This window comes from Magallana gigas, chromosome 7, assembly GCF_963853765.1.
Source record: "Magallana gigas chromosome 7, xbMagGiga1.1, whole genome shotgun sequence".
In the NCBI taxonomy this organism is placed as follows: Eukaryota; Metazoa; Mollusca; class Bivalvia; order Ostreida; family Ostreidae; genus Magallana; species Magallana gigas.
Window position 1 is genome coordinate 46,823,216 of NC_088859.1, and position 12,530 is coordinate 46,835,745.

The 12,530-nt window shown below is 33.1% G+C and overlaps 2 protein-coding genes and 1 long non-coding RNA gene across 3 annotated transcripts; 2 read left to right on the plus strand and 1 right to left on the minus strand.

Moving 5' to 3' along the window:
* Positions 1–1,238: 1,238 nt before the first annotated feature.
* On the plus strand, positions 1,239–2,800 carry LOC136270351 (uncharacterized). The gene is made up of 3 exons (XR_010708102.1): positions 1,239–1,631; positions 1,901–2,326; positions 2,457–2,800. It is a non-coding gene; the product is annotated as an uncharacterized lncRNA (long non-coding RNA).
* A 216-nt stretch (positions 2,801–3,016) lies between these two features.
* Positions 3,017–4,793, plus strand: LOC136270155 (uncharacterized). The gene is made up of 7 exons (XM_066066828.1): positions 3,017–3,125; positions 3,225–3,397; positions 3,504–3,645; positions 3,738–3,937; positions 4,031–4,277; positions 4,375–4,532; positions 4,664–4,793. Exons 1-7 carry the CDS (start codon positions 3,083–3,085, stop codon positions 4,742–4,744), a joined length of 1,044 nt encoding a protein of 347 aa, XP_065922900.1. The 5' UTR covers positions 3,017–3,082; the 3' UTR covers positions 4,745–4,793.
* LOC136270157 (uncharacterized) lies at positions 4,033–6,548 on the minus strand. The gene is made up of 6 exons (XM_066066829.1): positions 6,294–6,548; positions 5,516–5,921; positions 5,192–5,339; positions 4,749–4,889; positions 4,541–4,592; positions 4,033–4,166 (listed from the first exon to the last, which is right to left on the minus strand). The coding sequence occupies exons 1-5, from the start codon at positions 6,384–6,386 to the stop codon at positions 4,574–4,576; spliced, it is 807 nt and encodes a 268-aa protein (XP_065922901.1). The 5' UTR covers positions 6,387–6,548; the 3' UTR covers positions 4,033–4,166; positions 4,541–4,573.
* Positions 6,549–12,530: the final 5,982 nt, after the last annotated feature.

The window sequence follows — 12,530 nt, forward strand, 5'->3', positions numbered from 1 at the left end:
TATCAAGAATTAAAGTTGATTTTTTGATATCAAAAAATTAAATTCTTGATATCACAAAATCATTTTTTGATATCAAAAAATCGAATTCTTGATATCACAAAATCATTTTTTGATATCAAAAAATCATTTACATTTTCTGATATCAGAAAATCTATTTTTTGATATCAGAAAATAAGACTTACATAAAATTACTATCAACTTAATGAATGCTCCCTGTAATTTGTAAGAAAATGTGTTTCAAGCCTGTATATGTCTCTTAAGAATAATGATGAATGCCTTATTTTAAACCTGGTTTCATTCTGGCAAGTTTTGCCACATATACACTGATCAACACTGCTTTCTTTGCGATTTGCTGTGAATATTGAAAAATGATGGCCTCGCATAATATAAAGAGTTATACAGGCGTACAGTTAGCGCTTTCAATACATAAGACCAGAATTATCAAGAACACTTATCAAATTTTACATTAAAATAAATAAAAGACAACAAATATTTAAATGCAAATCTGGCTCTGTAGTTCGGCAATTTAATTTTGGGTCAAGGGAGTATTCATTAAATAGGTGGAATTTATTCGCCATTTTCATTGAATTTCTGATATCAGAAAATATAATTCTTGATATCAAAAAATCAGTTTCAATTTCTGATATCAAAAAATCATTTTCTGATATCAAAAAATCGAATTTCTGATATCAGAAAATGATATTTTGATATCAGAAAATCGATTTTTTGATATCAGAAAATGGATCGTATTTTCTGATATCAAGAATTCGAATTTCTGATATCAAAAAATCATTTCCTGATATCAGAAATTCGAATTCTTGATATCAAAAAATCATTTTCTGATATCAGAAAATACCTAAAAAATATTAAAACGGCGCCCCATAGTTTACGACAGTCTTTAGAGTGCCAATGTTTATAGCTTAGAGATACGTGTTGGGATAAAAAAAAAAGGACACAAGCTAAGATTTGGAAGACAGACACTTCGTAATTAAAAAAAAAAATATGTGATTTTCCTCTTTTACTTATTCATCGTCTCCATATTGTTTACACTTAGAAACACAATCTCTAAGAATTATTTCTCACTGAAATACAGAATATTATGTTTTGTTTGGTGGTTTTTTTCATAAACCTAGCATTTTTTTTTTAAGTTAAGCCGATATACGTACATGTAATATTGATGTACGTCATGTAAAGTGTTAAATACACAGGTATCTTTTTTGTTAGGAGAGTTTTAATTAAGGTATGGCTAACTAACCTCGTATTAAAGGAACTGAATAAAAATGAAATATTCAATCGGATGTAAATGTATGACCACCGCAGGGTTTGTTATTATGCGATATTTCATATAATAAATGTTACATCAAAGTTTATAGCGTTAATTTTTAAGGTACGCTGTAGAATGTATCTAACACTTTTTTATTGTTAGTTTTGAATATATTTCGTTAAACAGACACTGCACCGATCAATTATCTGTATTGGTGGGAAATCCGAAATGCAAAAATTCTGGTAAACCGGTAAAAACTAAAATAAAAGTTGTAAAAATGTCGAATTTTTTTCGACCATGGGTGGAGGCACGGCCGGCTGTACCTGTGCATAGACGTGTAATGTTGCCGTTGAATAACAACATGCAGGTACGTAACTACTTGTTCAGTTATGGATGATTCATAGTGTAGGTGATCAATACATTAAAGTTACCCACTCAGTAGAATGATGATAACTATAGGCTATATTTTAGCAAAAAATTAAGCCGAAATACTTAAATAGTGAATATGCAGAATTTATATAAAAGTAAATGTACGTGTATTTGACAAATTTATGTTGATATTGTATGTCATGTCAGTTATTGAAGCTTTATATTTTTTTTTAATTTTTATTTCACATGCATATTTTATTGCAATAGGACCACGGTGATATGGAAAATAAGAAAACTCCACGCAAAGTAAAAGGATTTTTTGAGCTGAAACATTCTCAAAGAGGAGAAAGGAAAAGAAAATACCAAAGCGCTTTTCAAGAAGCTTCAAGCTGTGTTCACAGTGATATTTCCTCCATCAAAGTCCAGTTCAATTTTAATAATGGACATGTTTTATCCTTTTTTCCCCGCAAAGTGTCCCCTGATGAAAATGCTAGTTTGGAAGATGAAGGTGTTAAGAAATCTCAAGACCTTGCTGTAATTCAACAGGTTATTGCAGTTAAGGACAAGTTCAGAATTTCTGACGAAGCTTTACATGAACTTCATATGATTGGTTCAATAATACCAAGCAAGTCAGCCATCAATACAGAAAAATACCGTCTCAACACAACTCTTGAAATAATGAGCCATCCAACAGTAAGTACATTTACCGTGCATTTTTATGTGTTGACAACTTTTTTATTATCTTATCATTTGAATATCAATTTTTAGAAACCGATCGATCATAGCACAAGCCAATTTACTTTTATTTATTTTTTTAACAAAGGCAGACTGCAGTACTAGAAAGCTAGAGCACATTCTAGACTTTGTACTTCAACACCAAAAATACCAGAAGTATATTGAGAATGACACTGTTACCCTGCGTTTTTCCTGTGATGGTGCCAAAATTGCCAAAAATATCTCCTCAGTAAGAGGGGTGTTCAAGATTTTGGCACCAAGACAGTCATTGCCAGATAAGCTTGAAGATTTGAGCATGTGTCCGGAAGATGAGTTTACACTTTTCTTTTACATTGGTGAGAAACTTTGTATTTATTGAAATTTCCTGTCATGTATTTTGGAATTTTTATTTCGATTATCACATGTTTATTTCAATTAAGGAGATGAAAATCGATGCAGTTTAGAGGAATTTGCCTCTGGGACATTAAGAGACATGGAAAATGTTCAATTGAATGGAATTGTCCTCAATGGAAGAAAAATCTCTGTAAAGTGGTAAAGTTATCTCATCATCTACGGTTATCGTTGTTTTTTTTATTCTTTACCCCATTTGGTATTGTAATATCATTTCAAATTCTAAACTGGTATAATTATATATTTTGTAGGATAATGACTTGTGATTGGAAGGCACTTGCCTTACTGAAGGGAATTAATGGTGCTCAATGCGAATTTTTCTGCATGTGGTGCCACTGCTCCAAAAAGCAGATATGTGATTTCAGTAGTAAGTAACTGTTGTAAATTGATAAAATGATACAAACATTGTAATAAAAACAATAGCAATTGCTGGACAACTAATGTGATTTTATAACGTATTTTGTAGTCCCATCTTGGTTGATACAGAGATCTAAAGAAGAACAACAAACTGTTCTAAATTCTGAAAAGAAAACGTTCGGGTACAAAGATACAGATCTCTGCCCTTTCATTTCATACCATGACATGCCCATTGATGATCTTCACATGCGCATAAGGATTTCTCTAAAGCTCTTCAATCAGGTACATTGTCTCTTATTAATATACACGAATGTATACTTTTAACGACTCTGCTAACTATCTGCATACACAAGATCTCCTTGCTTAATTTTGACAATTTTAAATTCAGCTTGTGACCTGGGCAATAGACCAGAAATCTGAAGACAATTTGAAAAGAGAACTGAAACGCGTAGGTGTCAGTTTCAGAATGTGGGAGGAAAGGGGGGATGACAAATTGAACACCAAAGTGAGGAAATGGTCTCAACCAACAGGTATATATATGCCTTTCTTTAAAAAAAATACTATAAGTGTTTGCAGTTCATGTAGCAAATCTTCTGAAAAATATTTGCCATTTCATTTGTAGGTGATGATTTACGTAAAATTATAAGAGACGTTCAAATCCATCATATTCTGGACAATAAAAAGGACAGGCACTACGTATCCATAGAAAGCCTTTCAGTACAGCAGTTGAGGGACGAATTAACTAACAGACAGCTTTCCAAAAAAGGAAAAAAACCCGAACTTGTAGCCCGATTAAAAGATGCTGTAGGAAATAACACTAAGGTATATTTACAGAAACTCAAATTTACTGAATAACATTTATATTTCCTGAATGTTTACATAGTAATATAAAACTTTTCATTCATGTTGTTTTAGATGAGGAGGAATGTAGGCTCTCGTCTTCAGGTATCGTACGACTTTTCAGAAGATGAAGAACAGGACCTGGACGTCGCAGCCCTGCAAGATCTGTGGTCAGGTTTCCATACGCTCATGGAAAGTCTCCGGGCATTACCTGGAACAGATAATTACAAAGATATGGAAACTTTTGCAAAAGAAGCAAAAGAATGGGCCACTGAATTTCGAAAGCAAACCTTCGATGAAGATGTTATCCCATACATTCATGGTGTGTAAAAATGTTAAAGATTCTATAGAGGAATCATACAGCCTATTCCTACTTCTTTCAGGGTATAAAATTCATTTTGTTTAAATTACATTTTCAGCTATGGTTTATCATGTACCACAGTTTCTGCAGACATACCACTACATACATGATATCGGGGTTGCCCAAGTTGAGCGTAAAAATTTTGACCATCGTCAAGCGTACTTTGGAAGCACCAACAGAAATGGGTCCAAATGGAAAAAACATGTCTCAAAGCAGGTACATACCATTATTCAGATAGTCGATCTGCTTGATTTGTTTCACAAATTTTTCTGCCTTCTGCAATGAATAATTAATCGAAGATAAATATGCATTTCAGTCCTTGTCATACTTGTGATCTTTAATTACAGATTCTTGAGAGGGAAAATAGAATGCTTTGGTCCAGTCTACATGGAACTGTACGTGAAAAAAGAAAATATGTAAAGTCTTAAATACCGTCGTTTAGCTACAGTCCCAGTAACCATGTTTCTACGAGACCTCGTAAAAGTTACGTGAATCCATGATGGACCACAAACATACAGTATTAGAGGGTCACATAGCTGTGGTCGGTTCTCCTCGGCATCTTTCCAGGTGCATCTAAACAAAGATTTTTAAAATGAAGCAGATCTTTATTATTATCAAGCAATATTTATTAAGAAGCCCACAAAGATGAACAAATATTGTATTTCTATGTATAGAAATGTTGTTCTGTTATATTAGAATAATATTGTATCACAATTTTGATATTATTGTTATTGTTTTTACTATTACAATTAAGTAAATAATGTATAAAATTGATGTTCCTTATTACAATAATATTGTATCACACATTTGTTATTATTATTGTTTTTAATTAAGTAAATAAACATTCACATTGGATTAAATTTATATAATCTTACCTTTTACAATTATTGTGTTGGTATTGCTTTCTCTCCTTATATCCCCACCAGACATGAATAAATTCTTTGAAGGAGACAAATGTTTCTGTTGATGTTTTGTAACATCTATTTGACCAGTTCTCTCCAATGGCAGAAGTCATTTCTTCACCTGTAAAAATAAACATAAATTACTAAACAATTATATTTAGTAACCGAACACTTGCATTCCAAGTATGTCTTTCAAGATACCTCCTGTCTCCACTTGCATGGGACCAAAACTTTAAATAGACTTGTCATATGCTCAAGAAAACAATTATCATAATATTGCTTCAGATAGTTCATTACCTGTGAGGTAGAAATCCACATTTCCATTGTCTGTTGGCAGAGTATCCTTCAAAGACCTGAAGTATTTATTAAAACTTGCACAAGAAAAAGGCACTTTCACTGTTGTCCTCGACTGGATACCTAATGCACCATCAGGCGTACGACGTGCATCGCCTAAACTGTCAAAGATGGCCTGTCGCAGTGCCATAATGTCATCAGGGTTGTTCCTGCGGTCTATTTTGTTGGAATCTAAATTCCTGCGGTGAAGATGACAAGAGAGGGGGTTTCCTTTATTTCTTTCAATGAATTGCTGCAATTCCTGGTTTCCATCTAAACTGACCCAGGTTGATGGTCCCTCCCAGTCCTTCCATTTTACTAGCACTTCTTGCTCCCTCCTCTCTAAAATGTCTTCAATCTCCCATAGTTTCTGAGATAAATTGTTGAGAATAGTTTAAAACATGAATGATTATTCTATTATTGTTTTTTTAAATTAGTTTGGATAATTCATAATTTTTCCCGATGTAGGATATTCGTGATCTAAGAGTGGCGCTAGATCCGCCTACACACTTTGACTGAGATTTGTATACCTGCTTCAAATAAATATAAATAATAGAATATAGTTCTAAAATACACATAAAGGTAGATCAAAAGAGAACCCTAACGATATTTAACGATCGCAAACCATAATATATACATAGATATGTCTATACATATTATAAACATCAGGGACTTGTACTATGATTATTACAACTATTCTTAGAAAGTATATGCGATATTTGTATAATAATATTTACCGTACCTCTTTCGACTTGTTCTCCTTTAAACTTCTAAAATTTAAATTTTCCTCCCAATCTCCGAATCTTACAGGGGCTCTTCTCTTTCTCTGTGCCATTTCTTAGATAAGAATGCAGTTGAAGAAAGCACACCGGGAGCTCGATTTCACTTAATCGGTTCATCGCCGTGGTAACGCTGACCGCCTGGGATGTGGTCACTAATTTATAACGGTGTTGTGAAAGCGGAATTTTGGAGCAGAATTTCTTGGCATGCCTAGTTTATCGACTGTGAAACTATGTTTAGCTCATTTTTGTGAATTTGGCGTGCCATACGCAATTGGCATCCCACTATCCTCAAATCCTAGATCCGCCCCTCTGAGATTTTTGACGTAATAATGGCACTCATCGTCGCAAACCACGGTTTTGAGTCCACAAGTTTCCTCAAACGATGTGAATCACACGTGGGTCACCGACGATGAATGGCACTTAAAGTAACTAAATTCCCCAAAAATGCAAAGCCATGTCCTAATTAAAGTTGCAATACACAGTGATTTTGAATCCCTCTCTTAAGCTCTGATATCTTGTATCGTGCCCTGGTATAAAGTAACTACTGTAACAATGCCCCTTGAGATAAGGATTTTTCTGGATTTTTAACTATATATATACTACATTCAAATTCAAGATTTTTACCAGTTGCAATTTTTAATGACATTGGGAATAACATTTTTAACCGATCCAAAGACAATGATTACTAATAGTACATTAAATGGTACTGATGATTATGGTGATATTCAATTAAAAACGTGAGAGTCTGACTCTTTATTTATATATCTGTTAATGAATAAATATTAATCCTTAGGGAGAATATGTTTTACTTCTATGTTAAGAATAAGATTGTCAATTCATACGGAAAAATAAGATGAAGAAATTATTGTAATATCACTGGATAATGAACTAATAAAAAGCTGGACCTGAAAGAGTGTGGAGAACTTAGAATCGTATTTTTATCTTGTGTTGTATTTATGCTTATCTTGCTGACAGAATAGGTGTCAAAGAATGAGTTTCTAAGGTCTTTCATCTGCTTATAAAATTATACTTTCTGGGGCGCCCCAAGGGTTTGTGCTTGGGCTTTACTTGTTTTTGTTATATGTACAAAAACCAATATTGCTAATAACATATCATATAAAATTCGATTACAGTAATATACTTGTACATAAATTAAGAATTTTGGTGTTGAATTTAAACTTCACACATTCATATCATTGTGATATATCCCCGTTGTAAAGAATTGATTAAATCTACCTTTGACTTTGGGATATACTTGTACTTTGTCAAAGCAGATTTTTTATTTCATTTTTATCATTTATATTAGCACTGAAACAATATAATAAATATATAACCTAAAGATTTAATTATACATGTATTTCTGAAAATACTTTATGCTGATTTCTGCAATTCACCAAAACCTCTTGTAAATCAATAACTCTATAAATTTAAATATTAAATCAACAGCGATTAAACGATTAATGTAGAACACCCCCTACATATCTGTAAAACCACGTTGGTTTTTTTTTTTTTTATAAAAACGTAAGCAACCAAATACGTACGTTATGGCGTTAATAAATTTTGTTACTGTTAAATGTGAATATCCTAAAAACGATGCGAATGTCGTCTGATGCATGCCTTAGTCGATACGATAAGTAATGACAACATAAACTCACATGTACATGTATATGCTGTTTTTCTATCAGTTATTGAGTTTTTAAAATATCAATAAATCAATGATATTCTATGTTATCTTAGAAGATGATCTTTGGCTTTTAAGTCATACTGGTCGTTCTATTTCCAATATTTCTGACAAATAAGTTGTTTGATGTATTCCTTTCTTTTTTCATTGTCCGGGTGTACTTTCCTTCTCTAGAGTCTGTGCATCGGATCCACTCACATGCCGAGTACTGCCCGGGGCCATAAAAGTTAGACGAGCTCAATTTTGATCTCAGTCTCTCTTTTCCACCATATATTTCTTTTGTAAAAGTGAGACTGAGATCAAATGTGAACTCGACTAACTTTTATGGCCCCGGGGACTGGTCTTGGGGCATAGCACCTAGAAGAGCTCACTTTTGATCACAGTCTCACTTTTACACAAGGAGTATATGGTGTTTAGTTTGAGACGTCATCTCAGTTGTTAGTGCTTGCAGGTTTCCCCGCAGATCTTACTGGCTGGTCTATGCCTTTGACATTTTAGGCCGTATGCATGAGGCGCTGTTTTTGTCAAGGTTGTCATTTGTCAAATCCTTCTACATGTATGTAACCGTCCGGTGTTATATAGTGCCTTTTCCCCCTAGCCATCTTTCCCCCCGGAAAAATGGCTATATAGCAGTTCTTCCACCACGGAAAGCTGACTATATAGTGGGTTTTCCCCCTTTTTATAGCCAGATTACCCCCACGGAAAACCTACTATATAGTGGATTTTCCCCCATTTTTACTTTCCGGCCATGTTTATTGCGGACCACCCGTGACAATAATTTGCAATAACAGATATGAAATTAATTTCTCACAAAAAAGAATAATTATGGCATTTATTAATACATAGAATAAAATACATGGTTTTTCAACCCCAAATATGAACTAAGGCATGTGCCTTCATAACATGCATGTGTCATCATCGTTTATTTCACCTGTTCTCTACCCCTTTTTGAACACCTTTTACACGGATTTCGGAATACCTCGAATCTTTTTCATCTAATCGATGCTTATCCACAGTTTTGACTTCGACGTTATGAACACGCGAGAACACATTTGAGTGAAAATACGCTGGTTTGAAAATTTAATTTTCTAATGTATTGCCTTCAATGTATAAGCTTCTCCCAGGGAACTAACTGACCAATCTTGACTTAATTTTGTAGAGGAAGGGAATAAAAAGTGGAAATGTATTACTCCCTTCGTCCAAAAGGTTATCAATTTTAAATTAATACCGTTAGAATTGACGATCTTAAAAACAAATATATATTTCTTCTGCTAAATATCAAACGGGAGACAGGATGCAATGATATGATGAGAAACTGAAATGATTTAGTTTTACTTTGATTGATGGGGTCCTTAATCATGGGTAAGGGGTATTTTAATTATGTATTAAAAGCATATGTGAAGTTAGTGTTTACCATTTCGTTTTAAAGTTACGCATATTCATATTTTTAAGCACATTTCTACGAAACGCGAGATATTATGATTTAAACATTTTAAAAAACAATGAAATGTCTTCACAACCAGAACAATGTCGGTATCTTTGCTGGTTACTTTGGAAAATGTGAATTGGATCCTGAACTAACTTTATGTTTATATTGTCACTCACTATTTGCTAATTTTTCCACTTTTAAGTTTGCAACGTGATTTATAAATATACAATTTTGAAAACGATGCCATATAAATCAAGATGTACGATTCCATTACCTAAAAAATTATTCTATTCGTTTCATATTTTTGCAATAAAGATTTACTTGTGTACCATATTATTTCTGCGAACAATTAAACAAGGGTAATTAAAAATACAAAACAAAAAAACCCCAAAAAACAACCAACACATTTATTGTGATGAGCTGACTTTTTTTAAATATAAGCTTGTTTTTCTAATCAACTAACAAGTAAAAAGGTCGTATATGCGCTTAGGTTGGTTATTTATTTTTGATTTTCGGTTTCTCCTTTTATGAATAAACGTTCATTGATTTATTTATCTAATTATCTATTATATCATTAGTCATCTTATGAATTGATTAAATGTTTTGAAGAATGATGAATTTTACCCGCGTACCTTTTTAAAAAAAATTGTTTGTAAATTAAAAAAAAAAGCAGCAGAATTAAAGTAATTTTCAATCATTTTGATAAAGAAATATATGAGTGGTTGTGTATTTTTAAATGATGGTTTTACTTTTAAATGACCGTAAAAATATGTTCATGTGGTCATCTATAGTTTTTGAGATATGGGGCCCTAAAAATACATATTCTTTATAATTGGATTTCAAACATTGGGCTCTAAAACAACAAAGGCTCCTACCCTGCATGGGGGCTTTAAATTTTCGGTGTCATCTACTAGTGGTATACCACTATCACTGTGAAAATATGGTTAATTGGTCATCTCTAGAATTTGAGATTCGGGTCACCACTCATAGAACACTATTCAATCATTATAATGGGGTTTTAAACATCGGGCCCTGAAACATTAGGGGCCCCTACCCTGAGGGCTGAAATTTTCAGAGTCATCTTCAAGTGGTAAACCTTTGCCACTATAAAAATATGGTGATATGGTCATCTCTAGTTTATGAGACATTGGACCCTAAAGAATATGCACTATAAATATTATAATAGGATTTTAAAAATCGGGCTCTGAAACATCGGAAACAAAATTTCTCTAAAACAGAGGTTTAGCCTGGATGGAATTTTCACAAACAGACAAACAGTCTGATAGATTTATCAAGAAATTCTTAAAACATTCTCGTTTAATACAATTTCAGAACACAGAATTATGAATATAAGTGTTTAACTTGTAAAACTTTTTTCAATAAATTACCTTAATTAAGTTCTATGTGTAATTCAACTTTCAGCACCGTCTATAAAGATAATAAATCGGCAAAACGAAACTTAACCTGTACAGATGAATGCAGATATACATGTATGCAACATGGGAGTGTAGAAACATTGATTTTAATCCTTACTGGATTTCCATAAATATTTTTTATAAAATCTGAACCAAAAACGTGCGGGAGAAACCCTACTTTGGGGGAAAAGCTACTGTATAGTAGCTTTTCCCCCCGGGGGGAAAGGCTACTATATAGTAGGTTTTCCGGGGCGAAAAGCTACTATGGGGGAAAAACTGCTATACAACACCGGTTTTATCTTTTTCCACAACTAAGATAGAAACACAAATACAAAGCATGGTACATACATGTATATAGACTTTATCCATAGAAATGATCTATATAAACCAGTGAAAACTTTAACATAGAGTCCCATAGTTACTCGTATATAGTAAAACAAAGTTAATGTCTTAGACAAGCGAAATTCAATCGTTGCCTCCACAAAGCAATGAATAACTGCTCTATCCATAAAAACACCCCATGCAGAAACCAATGAATACCCTAGAATGGATGTCAAATGAAAATCAAATATAAATCGATTGACAATCTACTGATACACGGATTTTTAAAAAAAATTTCATATCATAAAATATTTTTAAGAAAATAAGTTTTGGGGGTTGATTTAGGAAATGCCGTTCTAACTTTTATTACATGGTATTTAATATTCATGAATTAGTATTCTTTTCCCTTTTTTGTTTTCAATGATGAAATAAATTGTTGGTACTCTTTTTATGTTGCTTCCTCCAAATTGATGTTATATAGATGATGTCAATTAACATGGCCACGTAATGTATACCAAATTTCATCATACTCGTTTTTACTTCATTTCTACCTGTGTCACATCAAGATCAAGGCTCTGAATGACCAAAAACGCACCACCTGAAATTAAAACACCAATTCATAGCATTTCGTTCATGTAACTTACAACCATTTTTTAAATCAAAACTATAAAACTAGCATTTCACTGCGAAACCCAACCGTTTTAGATGATTGCAGTTCAGCTTTCGTTGCTGAACTTTCACATGTAAGGAAACTGTATTCTTTTTAATCGACAGAAGCACGCTAAGTTTGGGAGCTTCAATCACTTATACAATGAAAAGGATATGAAGCAGCACACAAACTCTATTAAATTGGAGTCTTTACATTTGTGAGGGTATTTCTGTGTGAGCCATACCAGACTCCTGGGTTCCCTGTAGCTGTCTTTCCAGTCCCTGTATCGGTCTTTCCATAAATGTAAATGGCTGCAAATTACTTATAATATTGTTAATAACTGCAATTTAGTTGCAATTTAGTTCAAATATTGTAACATGATACTCACTTTAAAACACGAACTGTTAAATACAGTTAGACATATAGGGACTAAATTTAATTCGCGGTCAGAGTGACAAATCGTTCATACTAGTATTACATTGATAACCGGAGGAATGTGGAATTAGCCGAGCTACTTAAAAGGGGGATTAATCATTATACTAAAAAATAAGAACCAAAGTCCTTCAATGAATATCCAACAGAAACTGACAGAATAGAGGTCAGACCTATGCTCATACTTATAGAGTATCGTGTGTCGATTGAGCACTCGAGTTAATGGTTAATCCAAATGTTTGAATTTCTGTCTGTGTTTCTCGCTGACTT